At 52.2% G+C, this 19,904-nt stretch overlaps 3 protein-coding genes and 1 long non-coding RNA gene across 15 annotated transcripts in view; 1 reads left to right on the plus strand and 3 right to left on the minus strand.

The window, feature by feature from the left end:
• LOC148005993 (uncharacterized) overlaps positions 1-19,904 on the minus strand; it is a 1,435,680-nt gene that overhangs the window by 1,034,725 nt on the left and 381,051 nt on the right. The gene's annotated exons all lie outside the window — the stretch shown is intronic.
• Positions 4,742-12,034, minus strand: Btbd19 (BTB domain containing 19). 8 transcript variants are annotated; one of them, XM_087659919.1, is made up of 9 exons: positions 11,898-12,034; positions 11,123-11,282; positions 9,697-9,898; positions 9,525-9,578; positions 7,763-7,822; positions 6,758-6,826; positions 6,526-6,657; positions 6,300-6,425; positions 4,762-6,189 (listed from the first exon to the last, which is right to left on the minus strand). In XM_087659919.1, exons 2-9 carry the CDS (start codon positions 11,206-11,208, stop codon positions 6,058-6,060), a joined length of 861 nt encoding a protein of 286 aa, XP_087516045.1. In that variant the 5' UTR covers positions 11,209-11,282; positions 11,898-12,034; the 3' UTR covers positions 4,762-6,057.
• On the plus strand, positions 12,509-14,364 carry Dynlt4 (dynein light chain Tctex-type 4). 4 transcript variants are annotated; one of them, NM_001100712.1, is given in 3 exon segments: positions 12,601-12,646; positions 13,056-13,124; positions 13,601-14,364. In NM_001100712.1, a coding segment is annotated over 1 exon segment (660 nt). In that variant the 5' UTR covers positions 12,601-12,646; positions 13,056-13,124; positions 13,601-13,608; the 3' UTR covers positions 14,269-14,364.
• Plk3 (polo-like kinase 3) lies at positions 14,282-19,492 on the minus strand. Of its 2 annotated transcripts, none has more exons than XR_015620051.1 (15): positions 19,155-19,485; positions 18,939-19,046; positions 18,735-18,851; positions 18,449-18,578; positions 18,270-18,357; positions 17,347-17,442; positions 17,057-17,255; positions 16,821-16,947; positions 16,488-16,579; positions 16,131-16,246; positions 15,933-16,016; positions 15,675-15,837; positions 15,404-15,533; positions 14,916-15,029; positions 14,282-14,805 (listed from the first exon to the last, which is right to left on the minus strand). XR_015620051.1 is itself a non-coding variant. In NM_022187.1 (15 exon segments), coding segments are annotated over 15 exon segments (1,944 nt in total). In that variant the 5' UTR covers positions 19,365-19,492; the 3' UTR covers positions 14,282-14,613.

Raw genomic sequence — 19,904 nt, forward strand, 5'->3', positions numbered from 1 at the left:
ATGCCAAAGCGCCCCAGCTGCCAACTCGGCCGTCTGGCTTTCATCACACCAACTAGGGAAGCGCACTCAAAGCTCCGTGGCCAAGGGTCGTAGACTCTGCCCAACAAAACCCAAGGTTCTAACCAAAGCAAAGGCCGCAGCTCCAGCTCAGGCTCCCAGAGGTGCCCGGCCCCTGTGAAGGCCTCACAGAAAAGGCTTCAGTCTGTCGGTTTGAGACAGCAGACTGCTGTGACACAACAACCTACACACTGTCTGCCGATGACCAGTGCCCTGTGCGTTTTTACAAACAGAAATGAAGCAAGCATTCTGTCCACATGGGATCCCAGTCCTGCCCGCCTCCCAGCTCCCTGCTCCTTCAGCACATCCGGGAGCGGCAAATTTGAGAAACAGGTAGACATGGTGAAATAGAAGGTTATGGAAAGGACCCGCTGAAGAAGAGCTGGGGAAGGCAGAGCCTAAGGAGCTATTTTAGGTTTGTGGAGTGAGGGGAAAGAGCCCAGAACAACTTTCAGGACAACCGACATCAGTGTCCCAGGCAGAAAGTTGTCGACTGCACTGAGTTGAGCGCTGGTGCGGAGGGCTGGCCAGCCCTGTTGTGCAGTGCTATGGAAGAAGCTGGGCACACCCTTGGGCTACAGTCAGAGCCCCAGTTGTCCCTGGCGGACACACACCCTGGGTTCCAGCCACCGCTTACCAGGAAGGGTCCCACCCAGGCACACTGTCACCTCACACCTCATCCACACAGAGGTTGGAAGTCATAATCCAACCAAACATTACATACACAAAGCACACTGCAGCTAAATCCCTTAAAACAATTAAGATTAGCTGGCACGGTGAGAAAATACCAGCATTTACGTGGTAGGATTAGAAGTCATCCTCTAGGGGCTGGGGGTTTGCCTAGCAAGCGCAAGGCCCTAGGTTCGGTCCTCAGCTCCAGGAAAAAAAAAATAAAAGAAGAAGTCATCCTCTACTACTTGGGTTTGGGGTTAGCCTTAGCTACATGAAGTGCTGTTTTCTTACATTTTATTTGGTGTCTGGGGTGGGCATATGGGTACTGATCTGTATTGGTTGGGTGCACACATGCTATGTTTCTAGTGCAAAGGTCAGAGTCCGAGCTCTTACCTTGTGGGGCCTACGGATTGAAATCAGGTTATCAGGCTCAGTGGTAGATGCCTCGAACTACTGAGCCATCCCACCAACACAAATATTGTCCTCTAAAAAAAAAAAAACACTAGGTGATGTGGTGTACACCTTTAATCCCAGCACTGGGGAGGCAGAGGCAAACTGATCTCTGTGAGTTCCAGGCTAGCCTGATCTACAGAGTTTCAGGCTAGCCAGAGCTATGCCAAGAAACCAGTCTTTTTTTTTTTTTTTTAAGATTTATTTATGTATTATATATAAGTACACTGTTCCTGTCTTCAGACACACCAGAAGAGGGCATCAGATCCCATTAGATGGTTGTGAGCCACCATGTGGCTGCTGGGCATTGATCTCAGGACCTCTGGAAGAGCAGTCAGTGCTCTTAACCAGTGAGCCATCTCTCCAGCCCAAGAAACCAGTCTTGAAAAACAAAAGAGGAAATAAATCTTTATGACATATCGATGGAAACATTAGGTAGCCAGGGTTACCACAAACCAGAGAGCCGCTTCAGGCCTCAGATGCTGGCCGCATTCTTGGCCCCATTGTTGGTTGGAAACTGGGAACTTGTACATTTCAAAAGGTTTACCTAATAGCCACTAAGGTGTGATGTCATGTACAGAGGACAATAAATGGCTCTTGTCGGGGCCAAAGATGTCCCAAGATAAAATGCTTCTAGACTTAGAGCATTCCAACCTCACTGCATCATGAGGTCCTGATCGTTTAATCAGCCTTGCATACAGAAGGTGTGGTTCCTTTCAGGAACATTGTTCACAGCTGTGTTGAAAGTTTTTACCCTGATTGCTTGGTCAGTGCGGTCCTGAAGAATGAAGGTGTCATTGGGATCACTGAACAGGTCCAGTCAGAGGTGAACCCCCCAGGCACAGTCAGTCTTGGCCACTTACCTCATCTAGCCCGGGGTGAGAAGTCCCATACTTGTAAAGTCATCTCATCTTGTGTAGCACCGAACCGTACTCTACCCTCTGACTTAGTGCCCTTTCGTGGCTCCCTATTCCTTAGATTAAACCCAGTCCCTTTCCAGACTCCACTAGGGCTACCCTCCACTGCCAAACATAGCCTTTAAAAAAACCCACACTTTCTGGACAAAAATAATTCACTAATATTTGTGTCACCGTAACTTTGAACTTGCCATTCCCTTTGCCTAGGCTCTTGTTTGTTTGTTTGTTTGTTTTGAAACAGGGTTTCTCTGTGTAGCTTTGGGTGTCCTGAAACTCTGTAGACAAGGCTGGTCTCAAACTCAGAGATCTGCCTGCCTTTACCTCTTGTGTGCTCAGATTAAAGGCGTACACCATCACCATGGCTCTACACAGATTCTTCCTCACCTTCCTTTGTCCTAACCCCAAGCCATCCTTCAAGAAGAACTGGATGTTACCAGCTCACACTGGTAATGTGACTGCTATCCTTGGAGGCTGAAGCCAGAGAATCGCTATGAGTTCAAGACCAGTTTTGTCTATATAGTGAATTCAACAGCCACAGCTAAACAGAGAGACCCTGTCTCAAAAGCTAAAAAAAATAAGCTATCCGGGATGAGAACTGCCAGAGGGGTAGTGATGAGGGTTAGTAATATGGCGCCTGTGTGGTCCTGCTGCCCTGTGCTGTGCTGTGCTGTGCTGTGCTGGGCTGGGCTAGGCTGCTCAGTCTAAGGGGTGCTCTGCCTGTCTCTGAAAACAGAACAGTAACCCTAGCATTAGAAGCAACAATTTATGAAACCCAGACCCTAGGAGGGAAGACAAAGCAAGGTCCCAGTCAAACAAATGGCAGAGAAGCAGGGAGAACAGTGGCCTGGAATGCAGGCTTCTGCTTGCTTGGTTCTGTTTAAGGCATTCCCAAAGCTGGTTTACCAAACCAGTCCAGTCACATAGAGAAGACATTTACACTGTGCTTGAATTCCAGCCCTGAGGATTTTTTCCAGGATTGAAGGATGCAACTTACTTACTGGAAACACACACACATATCTAAATTGTAGCTGTCTAAGCTACTTGGTGAGGCCGAGGCACGGAAGCTCTGGAAGGCTGGAAGCAAAAGGACACACCTATGCTCTGCCTTTCTTATTACCAACATCTTTCCCATTTCATACAAACAGTTCGCATTTTTGCGGAGAACAGTTTCGAGTCAACATTTTTCTTTCAGATTTGTCTTATTTCTAACTATGGGGTTGGGGGATATGTCCCTGTGGCATTCAGATACCCATGCAGAGTACAGTGATCAGACCCCACCTTTTGAGTTTGAGTTACACAGGTGATTGTGAGCTACCTGACTTAGGTGCTAGGAATGGAAGTCTGGTCCTCTCCAGTGGTTTTAACTGATGTGCAATCTTTCGGGCATCACCACCACTTTTGTGTTTTTGGAGAGATTCTCATTCTATCCCAGGGGTCTGGAATGCAGCCAAAGCTGTCCTTGAACCCAGAGTGATCTGCTACAGGGCTATGGACAGGAGCCACCACACCCAGTTCAAAACCCAATTTTGGAAGCCTTATTTTCTATCAGCCACTTTTTAAAAAACTCATTTATTCATTTTATGTATATGAGCACACTGTAGCTGTCTTTAGACTCACCAGAAGAGGGCATCAGATCCCATTACAGATGGCTGTGAGCCACCACGTGGTTGCTGGAAATTGAACTCAGGACCTCTGGAAGAGCAGTCAGTGCTCTTAACTGCTGAGCCATCTCTCCAGCTCTCTATCAGTCACATTTATAGAGGCTTAAATGGTAGCATTGGGTGTATTCCATACCTTTATTTCTAATTCAATCACTTGGGAAGCTGAGGCAGGAAGGTCATTAAGAATTCCTTCATTTGGGGTTGGGGATTTAGCTCAGTGGTAGAGCACTTGCCTAGCAAGCCAATGCCCTGGGTTCGGTCCCCAGCTCTGAGAGAAAAAAAAAAAAAAAAAAAAAAAAAGGATTCCTTCATTTTTGTGTTTTTTTTTTGTTTTTGACTAGATCTTGCTGTGTAGCCTATACAGGCTAGCCTCACGCTCATGGTGAGCCTTCCGCTTCAGTCTTCTCAGTGCTTAATCTCAAGCCACCACTTGTTTTTACTTATACATAGCTGTAAGTGGCCTGGAACCCATCGTCCAGATCAGGCTGGCCTTGAACTCACAGAAATTTGCCTGCCTCTTTGTTCCTGAATGCTGACATTAAAGGTGTGTAACACCATGTTTTTTTAAAAACTGGTCTCACCATGTAACTAACCTAGACTACCCTCAAATTGCTGATCCTCCTGTGTCCACTCCCCAGGGGCTTACATCTACAGACCTATGCTGCCATGCTACGCTTGCTTCCTGAAACATCAGAAGCCAACCTGCATGTGAAAAAGTTTTCTATGGGGCTTTCAAGCAATTTGAAGGATTTCCAAGCTCCTAAAAACAATTCAGAAAGCCATTTATCACAACGCTGTAGCAAAGCTAATGGAAGCACAGATTAGTCCATGACTTCCAAAGTTGGTACAAAGTAACCAAAAGCAAAAGAGTTACAGGCAAGCAAGCAGCAAGTTACTTTCCTGTCCACTATTCAAAGAAGGGTACCAGGAGTGGTCCCACTGGGTAGCCACCTTTTCCACCTTGAGAGAATGCAAATAATCATCTTTAATTCATAAGCAATATATTTTCATATAAGGCTAGAGTTATTTTATTTCTTTTTAAATTGTCCACTAGTCTTCATTTTTTAGATCTTTGCTTTATAACTCCTTTACAATTATTTACTGGGAGCTGAGGGGTGCTGTTCTTTTGAAAAACAAAACCAAGAAAATTTGCTGGATAAAGTGGTAAAAGCATACATTACACACACACACACACACACACACACACACACACACACACACACAGTGGTTCTAGCCCTGCATACATTACACACACACACACACACACACACACACACACACACACACACACACACACACACACACAGTGGTTCTAGCCCTGGATTTCCTGGAATTTACTCTGTAGTAGACCAGGTTGGTCTCAAATTTGCAGAGATCGCCTTTCTCTGCTCCCCAACTGCTTGGATTAAAGGCGTATACCGTCTTTCCCACCCTGCTTTTTTGTTTTTAATTTATCGGGGAGCGGTAGTGCGTACATGCCTTTAATCTCCATACCAGGAAGGCAGAGGCAGCCAGAGAGCGAGCACTATGAGCTCAAAGCTAACCGGTCCTAAATAGCTGGGGTTGCAGTGAGAGATTGTCCACACCTCCCCCACCCACCAATAATCCTGGAACTCCCAAACGCAGAATTTCTGATTGCTAAATCTCAAGGAATTTAGTAGCTTGTCTGGAAAGAACTCAGGAGGAAATGCTTGACAATCATGGCATGGGACCATCATAGGGAATATTGTAACCCCGAGGGGGAAAGGAGTGAGGGGCACTGGCTGGGGTAGTGGTAGAAAATACCCCAAAATGTGATGAAAGATAGGCTTCAGACTAAACCAACGAGGAAGTAGTATTAAGAGGGAGACAAGGCATGAGGTAGGTAAGGAAGAGGTCCGGGCTCCAGACCCACAGAAAAAAACAAACACTATTTCCAGGGCTGGGAAAGTGAGAAGCTCAAATCTGCGCTGAGCCTGGAGCCAGGAAGCTGGTTTGTTAAAGAGGATGAGCTAAATAGAGCGTCACCCGAGTACAGGGGTGCAGACCGACTTGAAGAAGCATGAGCTCATGCAACAAAGGCCACCCCCGTTTCCGGTCTCAGGACATCACCCAAGCCCACAGTCTAGCCCCTTGGGCCCACTGTCCAATCCCTACTCTCCCACGGAGGCTTTAGCTATTACTCCAGACGCAAAAAACGGTCCTTCCCGTATCCGGCTGCTGAGCTTGCTGGGAAAGGAAGACCACCTCCAGCGAATAGCACCCTGGGAACTGTAGTTTGGGGTGTGGTTAACGTCCTAGAACGATCCGGAAGTGGATCATTAGAAACGAAGGTCCAGAAAACGATGGTGATCCCGAGGCAAGGTGCCCCTCCGCCGGCGGCACAGTGCGCTCCGGGCCGCATCTCCTCTGCGTAGGGCGTGGCACTTCCATGCCTCCACAATTTGTTCAACCTGTAGGGGAAATCGGGTCACCATGCAGGCCGGAAGTCCCTGGCCTTCGGTCCTTGCTCCTCGTCCCCACGTGGCAGAGTGGATATAAGTTTGGTTACTCGCGTCCGCACCGGAATGAGAGGCTCCCGTCGGTTCTGTTCTTCCAGGGCGCTTAGCTCCGCTGGGGCGAGCAGAGCCAATCTCAGCTCTCGAACCACTGGAGCTGCCACCTCGGCCACGGGTTGCTCCAACACCGCCTATGGAAGAGAGCCTTGAGCCTGTGCCCCGCGCCCGCTTGCAGAATCCTGCGGCCTGCGCCGCTTCAGCGTCCTCGTCCAACCCCCAGACCCCACTCACGGCGCCCACACGTGCCCAGCTTCGGGCTGCCTGAATCAACTCAGCCTCGTCCACGCAGAGCTTGTCACTGCGTAGCACGGGAAGCAGTGCGGTGGCGGACAGCTCCAGGAAGCCACGGGTGCGGAGCGCCTCCTATGGGCCGGTGTATTGGTCAGAGCAGAGAAAAATGGCATGGGGGGGGGGCGCGGGGGTGGTGTGCATAAGTTACAAGTATAAGGATGGGGAGCTGTACCTGGCTGTGAGTCTCTATGAAGGCTATGCACCGCTTCTGTAGTGGCTCCAGACCAAAGGTTACAGCAACCTGAGAGCAGAGTATGGTTAGGCTAGAGACTGAAGAGGCCGGATAATCCAGATCTGCACACAAAGTACTGCTACAAGCTTGAGCACAATCTAAACAGGAGGTTAATAGCAGCTGCAGTGTCTCATGAGATTAGACCAGGGCAAAGGGCAGTGGCAAAGGCGACCATGTTCAGGCCTTTCAAACTCCATCTTTGAGCCCAAGCTTGGCTTTTTTTTTTTTTTTTTTTTTTGGTTCTTTTTTTCGGAGCTGGGGACCGAACCCACCAAGCTTGGCTTTTAAACTCCACATCCCAACTTTCTCCTGTTCCTGTTTAGAGCTGTTTCCCACTCTTTTTGTGGCTTTTGTTGTTTGTTTTTCAAGATGGGCCATATGTAGCCCTGGTTATCGTGAAATTCACTCTGTAGTCCAGTTCAGGCTGGCCTTGAATTCTGAGGTCTACCTGCTTCTGCCTCGGAGAGCTGGGATTAAAGGTGTGCACCTTATCTTCCGGCCTCATTTCCCACTCTTTCCCACTCTTTTTTTTTTTTTTTTTTCCGGAGCTGGGGACCGAACCCAGGGCCTTGCACTTGCTAGGCAAGCGCTCTACCACTGAGCTAAATCCCCAACCCCTACATTTCCCACTCTTAATAGATCACCATGTGGCCCCGGCTGGCCTTGGACTCTGATCCAGCCGCTTCTGCTTTCCAAGTACTGGAATTAAAGGTGTACTTTCCCCAGCCAGCCCTTTGACTGTTCCTCCTACCTATGGCCTTATTGATGTACTCTATATCCCACAGATGTGGGCACAGAGTTTCTCTCATAAGCATCCTTGAGCACACATACCCTCATATTGTTCCTTAGCAGATGTAGCCAGTCCAGGCTTCTGACAGAGGAGGCCATTAGAGGGTCACATTCTAAATGTCAGATGCATCCCCAGGGCTGCTCAACAATACTCACCTGCAGAGCCTCACAAACCAATTCCACATCCAGCACCTTCACCACAAACTCCAGGCATAGCTGGGGACAGAACTGAAAGTGAACCATGTGGCAGTGTCCCTGGGTCAAGACCCCCCAAGTCCTAGCCCAGAAGCAATGAAGCTTAGAGCAGGGGCTCATCCAGACTCCCCAACAGTCCCAGCACCATCTTGAATTCCCAGATTTGAGAAACATGGAATTGTTCAGACCTACAATTTAGCCCAATTTAGGGCCTGGAGGCCACCAAAGCACCTTTTAGTCTCTCATGAAACCCATCCAAAAACTGCAGTCTCTCATCTTCCTTTACTTGACCCCTTCCTTGACCCAATGATACTTCTATTTTTAACAGAAACTTAAATTCTCCCTCTCTTCCAAAAAAGCACTGGGCAGTGCCAGCTGTCCCTTCTCCAGGCCACCCACCTCTTGTGGACGGCCATTTCTGTCTCAGCCACACCCTCTTGACTTCCACACTGATCTGACTGGCCCTTCCCTTTTCCTCCTCTCTCAGTCCCTTTCCCTTACCTCCCTTGCCCAAAATTGACAATGAATCTTCACTAGCCTTGCATCAAAAGAAGTCCAGGGGAGAACAGTTGAAACAGGGTCTTGCTGTGTAGCCCTGGCTGGCCTAGAACTTACACTGTAGACAAGGTTGGCCATGAGCTTGGAATTACCCTCCTCTCTGTTCTGCCTACTGGGTACGGGGAATACAGGTACACACCACCACGCCTGGCGCGTGCTGAGAGTTAAACCCAGAGCTTCTCCCATGCTAGGCAAAGGCTCTGCCGCTGACCTACACTCCCAGCCTAAAGCCCAAATGCTTGAAGCACCTGTGAACCAGCCTCCTGGTGCTCTTTCTAACTCACCCCACACCCATGTTGTTCCCAGTCCACCACATAGCTAAGAAGTTCCTTGACTGTCCCGTCACTATAATGCCATCTTCCCACTCCTGAACAAAACCCCATTTGTTCTTCCAGCTCTGACACAAATGTTTCCTTTTCCAACTTTCTCCACACACCAGCTGTTTGTCTATCACGGTTAAACCCTACTTTTTAAAAAGATTTATTTATCTTATATAAGTACACTATAGTTGTCTTCAGACACACCAGAAGAGGGCATCAGATCCCATTACAGATGGTTGTGAGTCACCATGTGATTGCTGGGACAATTTAATAACTCAGGACCTCTGGAAGAGCAGTCAGTGCTTTTAACTGCTGAGCCATTTCTCTAGCCCTAAACCCTACTTTTTTTTTTTTTTTTTTTTTTTTTTTGGTTCTTTTTTTCTGGAGCTGGGGACCGAACCCAGGGCCTTGCACTTCCTAGGCAAGCGCTCTACTGCTGAGCTAAATCCCCAACCCCTAAACCTTACTTTTAAATCTAGGTTTTTGAGACTAAGTCACACTCTGTAGTTCATGTTAGCCTGGAACTCCTTAGGCAGTTCAGGCTGACCTTGAATTTGCCATCATCCCCAGCCTTCAGAGTGCTGAAGGGAGCACTGGCCTGAAGCACCAAACCCCATACGTGAGCATTTTCATGTCTCTCCTTCCATTCAGTCACAGGGCAAATTTACCTTCACACTGAAGAACCAGCCATAAATACTTCCCGTGCTCATTTAGCACACACTGAGCATGTACGGATCCTGTGTACACAGAGAGCTGTCATACTCTGTGTGACAAGGTCAGACCGTGTGAAGGAGACTATGAACTGAAAGGCAAGGGAGACAAGCTGGCTTGCCTGAGACACCCACCTCTCGGAGTTCCTCCAGCCCGTACTCCACAGCTGCTGTGAGCACCTCCAGCACCTGCACGGGGTCAGGGTGGGGGGAGTGGGAGTGGTTGAGGGAGCAGAAGGGAGTTTCCCCCCGCCCCTCTGGCATCCTCAGCTTCTCTCCCACCCAGACCTCTGCTTGGTAGGCTCACAGAGTATCGATGCAGCTTGACACTGTTGGTATACAGGAACTCCAGCACAGCTAAGAAGGCTTCGGCCGGCACAGTGCTTAGCACCACAGGACTAGGTATCCCAGGTCCCAAAAGTCTCTGGAAGAAGTTACATCTGCAGGCCAACAAGCACCGATGGGCAAACACCTCTTGCCGTTCTTGACCAACCACAAAGCAAATATCACTGTGGAAGAGAGGGCCAAGAGCCGGGGGAGGGGAATCTCAGACCTAGATCACACTGTGGGCTTTACCTCTGCCACACTGGGACGTCTTTTTATGTGAGGTCAGAGCCTTCGTCTGGAAGACCCACGCCTGAACTCTAGTCTCGGTTCCACTCTGTGACTTTCTATCTTTGACTCTGAGATTTCTCAGCCATGATAGCAGATCTCAGGGGAGTTGACTATGCTTGGTCAAAGGAGGGAAACCAGAGTTCCTGCAAGCAAGATGGATGTCTCCCCAGTCTGAGTCTTGGGGGAAAGGACACTCCTTCTGGGGACTCCTCCACCAGATGCCAAGTCAGCATTTTTACCCTTCTTCCTGTAGGAGGGTGTGAGGATGTGGGGTACAAAGCACACTGACTGCAAACAGACAGTGATGCACCATCATGAGGTGAGACCACATTTTCCATCTTCATAATCACTTCCGGCCCCGGCCTCTGGGCCTCTACATAAAGTAGGGGGGTTGGAGGCAGCAGAAAAGGCTTTAGCTTCCAAAGCCTCCTGTCTAAGTTCCACTCTTAGAGCCAGACTGTGGCATCCTGCTCTCAAAAGAAAACAAAAAACAAAACAAACAAAAAAAAAATTATGACAGTCCTGACCCTGGGGAACAGTGCAGTCTCTGAGAGAGTGGGGATGGGAAACTGTTCTTGTCTCCCGTGACCAGCCCTGCCCCCAGTGAACTCTATTCCTGGTTTCAGACAGCACTAGCCTCTTGGGCAAGCGGTGGGCGGTCAGAAAGCTTGAACTACTTCCTGTCTGGGCCTCCAGTTCAATCCTCTGAGCTTCGTTCCTCTTATGAATCCCTAGAACCATCGGCACCTCTGTCTCTTCAAGGAAAGAAGACCCAGCACTCAGTCGAATACCCAATGGGAATGAATCAAGTCATAGCCCACCTTTCAGGGCTGAGGGGGTGGAGAATCCCTTCCTCGAGCCAGAGAACTCAGGTGATGCCTGAGTTCACACAGCTGCCCTCCCTTCCCGTCCTGGTCCTGTCTGCCACTGCCCCCTCCTCTGACTCTCAGGATAGTGTGGAAGCAGGCCAGTAAATTTCCTCTATGGCTGACTTCCTCACAGACTGAGTTCACCAGGGAGGCCAAGTGTTCTTTCCCAACCTCTTCACCGTTCTCAAATTCACAGGCCCAAGAAAGCCAGCTAGGGAAAACCCACCAGGGGTGGGGGCACTGCCTCACCTGTACCGGGGGTTGTTGATGAGGCTTCGAAGTGCTGTGGAAAAGGGTGCAGCCTGCCCACGCACCACCAGTCCTGGGTTCTCCATACGTGGAGTGGGCAGCAGGTCAAAGTGTTGAACAGCCCAGAAGACCCAGCCAGGCCAACAAAGACCTAAGAGACCTGAGAGGGAGGGCAGGAGCTGGAGACCTGTTTGCTGAGGAGCTAAAATGTAGGAGAACAGAGGCCCGGGTCCCTAATGTAGTCCTGAGGTTCCGGAAAGGGATGCAGATGCGGAGGAGACCCACAGAAGTTCCGGGGCTGGAAAGGCCTAAGATCACGGGAGAAGCTGGTGGTGGATGAGGCCCAGGTTGGGAGTCTGCCCAGGCAGCGGCTGGGTGGGAAGCCTGTGGGTTTCCATAGAAACTGGAGCTGAGCCTGAGGAGGCCCCGCCCATCTCCCTATAAGCCCAGGGGGGAAAAAAACAAAACAAAATTTAGCGGTAGAAGGGCCCGGAGATGAGTACTAGGGTCCTAGTGCTGGCTGGCTCCTTGCCTACACTGAGTTTAGGATCCAGGGCCTCTGCTTTTTCTAATCCCTTCCCGTGGCTGCAGTTTAGAAAGTCCGGAGATATCACCTCATCAGGGAAAATTCTCGCCCCTAAGTGTGGTTTTCAAGGCTCAGACTTAGCCTGCCTGGGAGTGGGCAGCCCCATGCCTCCCAGAGTAGGAGAGGAAAGGTGTCCGTTCTAACAGCAGCATCCCTGAAAAGCAATCTAAGGAAAGAGATGCTACCTACAGGTCCAAGGACACTTGATTAGGTCAGCAAAGGTCACGAAACCGGACTTAGAATTACTGAGTCATGGCCATGCCAGGCCTGGGTCTTTCCTGCTGAGCCAATAGGCCTCCTCTCAGCACATAGTTCTGAAGTAAGGAAGTCATCCAAGCCCCACCCTAGCTCTGCCTTGAAGCGGAAATGTTTGTCCTTGTTGAGGCTGATGGGGAGAATGCTGAACCATGACGTACTCTTTCCTGTGAGCCCAGATACTGGATTCCTGAGAAGCCGCCCCCACAGTCTCAAGGTTTTAGCATATCCCAGGCCCCTGTGATTTGTTCACAGATGGCCAGGCCAGATCCAGTGGCCCCCTGGTGGGTCTCCCCTCTCCTGGACCTGTGAATTTGAGGTTAAGGGTGAAGAGACAGGGAAAGATTCATATGAAATAGTGGCTCAGAAACAGGGACCTTTCTGAGCAGTGCACCTCTCCATGCCTGCCCCCTTTAGTCTGTGATGCTCTGGAACTCCAAGCCCCTGTGGACCCTCTCTCCTTAGTAACTCAGGGCGCCCTCCCCTCCGCAAGTGCCCTCCCATAGCAGTAACACTTAGGTTATTCCAGATTTTAGCTGGAGGAAGTTCTGGGAAGGAGAGGCATGCTTGCCACAGCAGACCCATGGTAACTGCACAACACAAGCCTTCCCCGCCCACAGCCCTGTCGGGCCAGCTCAGTAAGGATAGTGGGGCCAGCAGAGCTTGGAGGCCAAAGGCTACAGGTGAGTCAGCTGCCTGAGGGAGTTTCAGGAGAAGATGGCATCCATCCCACAGGTGATTCTGACGGAGTTTTAGAGACCTAAGCAAGAGGAAGGATGTTGCTTCACATGTTGGCTGCATAGGAGGAAAAAAGTTCCACCAGACTTAGAGCAGGGAACATGATTAAGTTCTATACTTCTGAGGCTACCGAGATCTGTGGGAGTGATGGGAGTTGGGTCTGTCCCTTCTGGCTATTGAAGAAACCCAGAAACCAGATTCATGTCCCCATTCTGCTGATGAAGTCAAGTAGGAGGGGAAAGAGGAAGTGGATTTAGTGCTCACCCAGTCAGCCTCCACTGCGACCAAGGGAAAGGAACTCTGAGCAGAGGTTCCATGATCATAGACTAAGCAGCCCCTTCCCTTCTCTCACAGCTCTTAACCGGCTCTAAGCGCCTACTAGCCCACGCAGCCCCAAACTGACCTACTTGTTCCAAACAAAAGGTAAGAAAGGGATATGGAGTGGCTAGACATGGTATACACGTCTATAGTCTACTAGGGAGGCACTTCGTGTCACGCATGCCTATAATCCCATCACTCAGGAATTGGAGGCACAGGGATGGAGTTCAAGGCCAACTCAGCTACATAAGAGTTGTTGGGGGTTGGGGGGGAGGATAGGTGCTTTGATCCTAGCACTCAGGAAGCAGAAAACAGGTGGATCTTGATGAGTTTAAGGCTAGCCTGGTCTACAAAGCCAGTTCCAGGACCACCAAGACTACAAAGGAGAACCTTGTTTTGAGAATTTAAAAAAAAAAAAAAAAGGCAAGAAAGGAGAGAGAGAGAGTTGGAGGCCATATGGGACCTTGTCTCAAACACAGAGGGGATGTGTGAGTACACACCCAAAAGGAGAAATCTCTATGTCACTGAGCAAGACGATCTCAGCCAGCGAGGGCCACTCCTAAGTATGAATCTTCCAGCAGGCAGGTCCATGGCTTGCAGGGCCCTGCCATCCAGACACCAGGAAGAGGAGGCTACCAAAGACCTGGCTCTGAAATTACCACCAGGGAAACCTGGAGGTCACCTGCCCAGCATTGATGAGACCCGACCTATAGGCCCAGGCCCAGCTTCCCGTCGAGGCTCCCTGCCAGGCCTACACCCATCCTTTTCACGCCGGAACTCACTGGCAGGGCCTTTAGTGGGTCCTGGAGGTCGACGACCATCTCTGGGTCCAATGCCCCCTCTAGGTTCACGAGTTAGTTTCTCTGGGCTACCCCTGATGCCTGCCCGTAGGGTGGCACCCTCGTACCGCATAGAACCGGCGCCCGGAGAACACTGGGAAGCTGCAAGTGCCCAGCGTGCCCTGAAGGCAGCACTGACCGCACAGCTGAGCGATGTGTGCTACTCCGGTACTGAGGCGGGGAAACTGGTGCAGGCGCTGTGTGAACAGATACACATTCGTGTGAGGGAGCTCAACCTACCCCGTTACAAACTGGTGTGCAACGTGGTGCTGGGGCCACGCGAGGGACAGGGTGTGCACGTGGTCAGCCGAGCGCTCTGGGATGCGGCTCATGATGGACTGGCCTCTGCCACCTTCACCAACCCTTCGCTGTTTGCTGTGGCTACCGTCCACGCGGTCTACTGGGAATGATAAGGCCTTCAAGTTCTGAAAAACGGTTTATTATCCCAGGAGGAGGCCCCCCTGGGGCTCACATCCCAATAAATAAATGTCTGTTAATAAATAAAAGTGGTCCATAAATAATGCCCCCTAGCTGGGAGCTAAGGCTCAGGTTTATCTCCGAGAGAAGGGTGAGGTTCAGGGAGGGCAGACCGTCCCCAACTTTCATAAAGCTGGTCCCTGATTCCCTGGGGGGATTCAGCCAGGAGCCCCCAGTGAGGCACCAAAGGGACACGAAGGGCCACAAAGGTGAGGCCCAGAGCCTCTCGGGCCCAGGCCCAGGGTCTGGATTCCAGCCTGCTCTCTGCAAGTTGGAACCTAAGCAGGGCTTCGGTCCCTGAGCAGGCGCAGAGCATAGCGCAGTCGCTGCCGCAAGTCTGGGGAGCAGCCCAGCTGCCGGAGGTGGGAGGCGAGGTAAGTACAAGCACTGCGATTTCGGGCCACGAAGGTCACGAGGAGAGGCTCCCAGCCACTGAGGATCAGCTTCGTATGGTCCCCGTAGAAGTTCACCTGTACACAGAAGATAACATTAATTAGGGCTTGGACACCACCAGATCCACACTCCTTCCCAGAACCCTGGGGCACCAGACCTTCCCCGCAAACCCAGGATGGGCTCTTACCTGGACAGTGCCGTCACTGAACAGCATGAGAAGGGCCTGGTCCGTCTTGACCCACTGCAGCAGCAAGGGTGGGGCAGGGACCTCTACCTCCTCCACACTGGGCAGATCTCCACCCTGGGAGAACAGGCAGGTCAGGTCAGCGGACTGGCATGAGCTGGGTCTCTCCCTATAGATGTCCCCTTCCCTAACAGGCTCAGCCACCATCTTTTTTTTTTTTTTTAAGATTTTATCTATGTGAGTACACTGTCGCTGTCTTCAGACACACCAGAAGAGGGCAGTGGATCCCATCACAGATGGTTGTGAGCCACCATGTGGTTGGGGGAATTGAACTCAGGACCTCTGGAAGAGCAGTCAGTGCTCTTAGCCACTGACTTTGAGTCACCCCTCCCTGATCACAGAGAATCAGAAGAGACCAATCTGACCCTAAAGTCCCGCCCCCGCCGCCGCCGCCGCCGCCGCCGCCGCCGCCGCCGCCGCCGCCCACACACCTTCATGAGGTGCTGCTCCATGTAGGAGGCGAAATACCGGAGGATGCCCAGCTGAGGCCGCAGAGCACGGGGCACAGAACCCACAGAGAAAGAGAAGTGCTTCGTGCTGGTGGGGTTGTAGTGCACAGTCCTGAAAGTGGGAATGTAGAAAGGAGGAGAAGCCTGACACCACCGTCCCTCCCCAAACCCCTGAACACAGAAACACACACACCAAGGTGCAACCTGGTGGTTACAACAGCCTAGATACAAAACAGGCTAAAACAGCACTTACTTCCTATTGGCTGACAGGGCCATGTGTGTGCCGTCATTGAAGAGCACGGCTACACGGCGGCTGGACAGCTGATAGCCAAAGCCAAACTTGTTGGAGTAGTCAACCCACTTGCTGACCCACACCAGAGGCTCTGGCTGTGCCAACGGGGCTGGGTTCTGTTCAGCTGTTACGGGAGAGGAGGGAATGAAGACTTTCCCCTGGCCTCTGGGTCAAAAGGAACTTGCCAAACTATTCACATGCACCAGAGCCCGGCCTTACCTGGGGGCATGAAGGCCACACAGTTTCTCAGTGCACAGAGGGCAGACTCCACCACCGTGGTCACAGTCAAACCTTCTTCAAATCCTGAAGGGAACAGGGCACTGACATTTAGGCAAGAGCCACCCTGAGCCCAGGTCAAATCCCTCAGCCAACTACTTCCGTCAGGCCCCTGATCTCTGCCCCAGCAACCCCTAGCACCTCTCATCTTCCGGCTCCTCACCATCTCCACTGCTTGCCAGTGTCCCACGGGGTGAGCTGTCCTCAGCAGCTGTCTCTACCAAGCTGACAGGGGCCAGAGCTGAGGCTGCTGGAGCCTGGACAGTCGGGTAGAGAGGGAGTGAAATTAGGCCCCCAAATCCAAATCCTTGAAAGTCCGGTGGCCCAGCCCTGTCCCTGGCAGCTCTCGGGGCACCCCAGGTCAGCCTCAGCTGGCTAATGAGACACAGCCAATTAGGCTGCCACGAGGTTAGATGCTTCATCAGCCTTTTATGCTGGGCTTCCCTCAGCTGCTAGGGTCAGGGTGAGTCAGGAATAATGCTCACGTGAGCACCTCACCTCCGGCCTGACATCTGGATGACCGATGGATGTGCGCATGAGGCCGCTCACCAAGCAGGAGACATTATCCTGTTCCTCAGAATGGTTCTTATCTGGGGAGGGAGGGGGTGAAGGAGGATATAGCCCTCGGTGTCTTGCCTGATCACATATTTCAGAAGTGTTCACACACAGGCCGATCTTCCCAACTGCCTAGACAGCACATGCTCTCTCCCCCCAAGAGTCAGTCTGTAGACACCCACACCCTCGAAGCACCCCCCTCCACACACCCAAATGTAACAAGCCACTAACCCACTCTACTGCTCTATACCCTCAACCCACTGGCACCTGACTCACTCTTGCTCTTTCTCCTGCCAAACAGGCTCTTGGTAACTTTAGCAAACAGACTCCTCGCAGGGTTGGGGGGTGTCAGATCTGGGACTGTCACACAGCTGCTGACAGGGAGCCGATCAGGGGTATAGCCCTGAGGGTGAGAGTCATGAAAACAATGGAAGTAAGACCCCAAGAGTCCTGCTCCCATGTGTCCTTTAGAAACACGAACACTGAACTCCAGTGTCTGGAGAGCCACCGACCTTTGTAAAGAAGTCATGGCGCAGGATCTGCTCAATGGAAGGGCGGTCTCGGGGTGAAGCTCGAAGGATGGCAGCCAGGAGCTGGCGGGCAGGCAGTGAGAGGCTGGCAGGCAGTGTGTAATGAACCTGCTTGATGCAGCGATAGGTCTCCTTTAGGTCAGCTGTCTCAAACGGGGGGCTCCCACACAGGAGTGTGTACCTATGCCCAGGAATGGGGGATTAGAAGTAAAGTAGTGGGAACACCCCATCCACGAACCTACCACCTGTCTGCCAATGACTTTGACACTCACATGACACAACCAAGGGACCACACATCTGCCTCGGGGCCATGGCCCTGCCTCAGCAGCACTTCTGGGGCCACATAGTTGGGAGTACCACAGATGGTCCTGGAAAAGGGTAGGGCGGAGAGAGAGGAAGGCTCAGACCCAGCCCTGCTCCCGGGTACCCACCCCCATTCCTGCCCCTGCTGTGAGTTCAGACAAAGCAGCTGCCTGTCACCAAAGGCCAGAGAGCTCCTGCTTGTCTTGGGACAATGGATGCTGAGAATGGCAGTTGAGCCCTCACCCACCCCTCTAGACCAGCTGCTCAGCTGCTCAGCAGGACTGGAGGCCCTGACCCATCACAGCCCCCTCTCCCAGGGTCAATACAGAGGGTCCATGACTGATCCCTTCCCCCACTCCCGTCTGTCAAACACTCACTAGGCTGTCACCTCCCACTGCCTGTGCTGCGCACAGCCAACACCAGCTGTCATACCCTTCATAAAGACTCACCTGCCACACATGCTATGTTACATACACCCTGTCACAGTGACCACAGGTGCAAGGTCACTTAGACACACAGGGTATCATGGTATCATCATGACCTGTCATTCCTACTCAATTATCTCTCTCTCTCACACACACACACACACACACACACACACACACACACACACACACACTCACTGCCTGGCCTATGTTTTCCCCATACATTTCCAAAAATCCTAGACTCCCATCTGTGTCAGGGACTCGGGGGCACCCACCCATCTGTGCCACACATTCATAAGATTGATGTCCTTCACCATCTAACCCAGTGACCTAGGTTACCACCTCTCCGGTCGCACATACAGATAACCCACCATCACCCCTTCCCCTGGTTATCCGAAGTACACATCTGGTCACCTTGTACATTATCTGTGTCACATGCAGACTGTGGCCACCCTTCCCTCACTCACTTTTTCCTCTGCTCTGGAGGCTCTAGCCGAGCTGCCAGCCCAAAATCTCCCACCTTCAGTTCCATGTTATCAGTGATGAAAAAATTTCCTAGACAGTAGCAGAGAGATGTGTCAGATTCTTAACTCCTTCTCCTTCCTCCCCGCGTCCCCACCCTTCCGACCAGACCCAGGAATCTCACCCAGCTTGAGATCTCTGTGCAAGATACCCCTCTGGTGCAAGTACTTGAGACCAGAAAGAATCTGGCGCAGGTAGTAGCGAACCTCTGGTTCCAGTAGGGTGTGACGGGCCTTCCAGATGTGGGCCAGGGACTGCAGAAAGCCACTGTTTTAGTCCCCGCTTGCCTTCCCAAACCCACCCTCCATCTGTGTTAGCCGAAGATGACAAGAACCCAGCTCTGGATCTTAAGAACCCGCTTCCTCCCCCACCCCTGTTCCCAATGAACCCTCCCCGCCCCCATTCCGAACCTTTCGGCTACAGAGCTCCAGGAAAATATATATGTTGTCAGCATCCTCGAAATGATGCGAAAATCGAACGATATGGCGGTGCTGTAGGTCTCGGTGCAACTCTATCTCGTTTATGATCTGCGAAGGGGAAACGAAATCCTCATCTTTCCAGGGTCCCACGCCACCATCCCCTCCCCATCTCTTGACCGCAGGGCCGGGACCCACCTTCTCGCGCTGATGCGGCTTGGCGACGCGACTCTGCGGGATGACTTTGACCGCGTAGGCTATACTAGTCTCAGTGTCAGTGGCTTCATAGCAGCGAGCGAAGCCCCCCTAGAAAGAAGAGGCTGCATCATCAGTCCGGACGCTCCGGAGTGGCCCGGTCAGGTCCGCAGAGCTCCCCTCCACCTCCGTCAAAGCCACCCCAGAGCCCCGACCCACCTTGCCCAACAAGCGACCCTTGATGTAGGTACGGCCGCTGCGAGGGTCGGTGATGAGGCGACTGGCATCCGGCGTCTGTGGCCCGGCCAGCACCCCAGGTTCCGACCGTGGGGAGGCACTGGCGGGCGGCCCCGGACCGGCGGGGGGCGAGGACGGAGCAGCCGCGCGCGGGAAGGGGCGCGGGGACAAGAAGCCGGCGGCGGGCTCCATGCGGACGGCGCGGCGCGGCGCGGCGCGGCGCGGCGCGGCGCAGCGCCTGCCGAGCTTGTTCTCGGTTCCGCCCGGCCCCGGCCGCGGGTGGCGCTGCCTGGTTTCTCTACGCTGCGATCGCGCCGAGGCGGGGGAGAGCCCGGCGTTTTTATCAATGAACGCCTGCCCCCTCCCCGGTGTTTCGTCATCTCCAGCTCCACCCCTTTCTGGCAGCCAGGCTCTGAGAGGCTACGCCCATTGCTCGGCCTTACGTCACCTGAAAGATCTTCCCCTTGCCGGGGCGTACTTAAAGGCCACTCCTTCTGCTCTGGCCTTAAAGGCGCCCCCGTAGAGCTAGTCACCTAGCAGGTATAACCCTGCTCCTTTTCTCTAGGCTACCCGGTCCACGTGGCTCTTTTTTTCTTCACCTTTTGAGTGTATGCTGAAGTCGGAGTGGAGGCTAGTTATCGGGAGGCCTCTTTCCACTTGGGGAGGAAAGGCAGGGGTGTTGCAAACTTGGCTCAGTGTGTGTCACCAACACAGGTGGTCTCCTCTAAGCAT

This window comes from Rattus norvegicus, chromosome 5, assembly GCF_021556685.1.
Source record: "Rattus norvegicus strain SHRSP/BbbUtx chromosome 5, alternate assembly SHRSP_T2T, whole genome shotgun sequence".
NCBI classification, from domain to species: domain Eukaryota; kingdom Metazoa; phylum Chordata; class Mammalia; order Rodentia; family Muridae; genus Rattus; species Rattus norvegicus.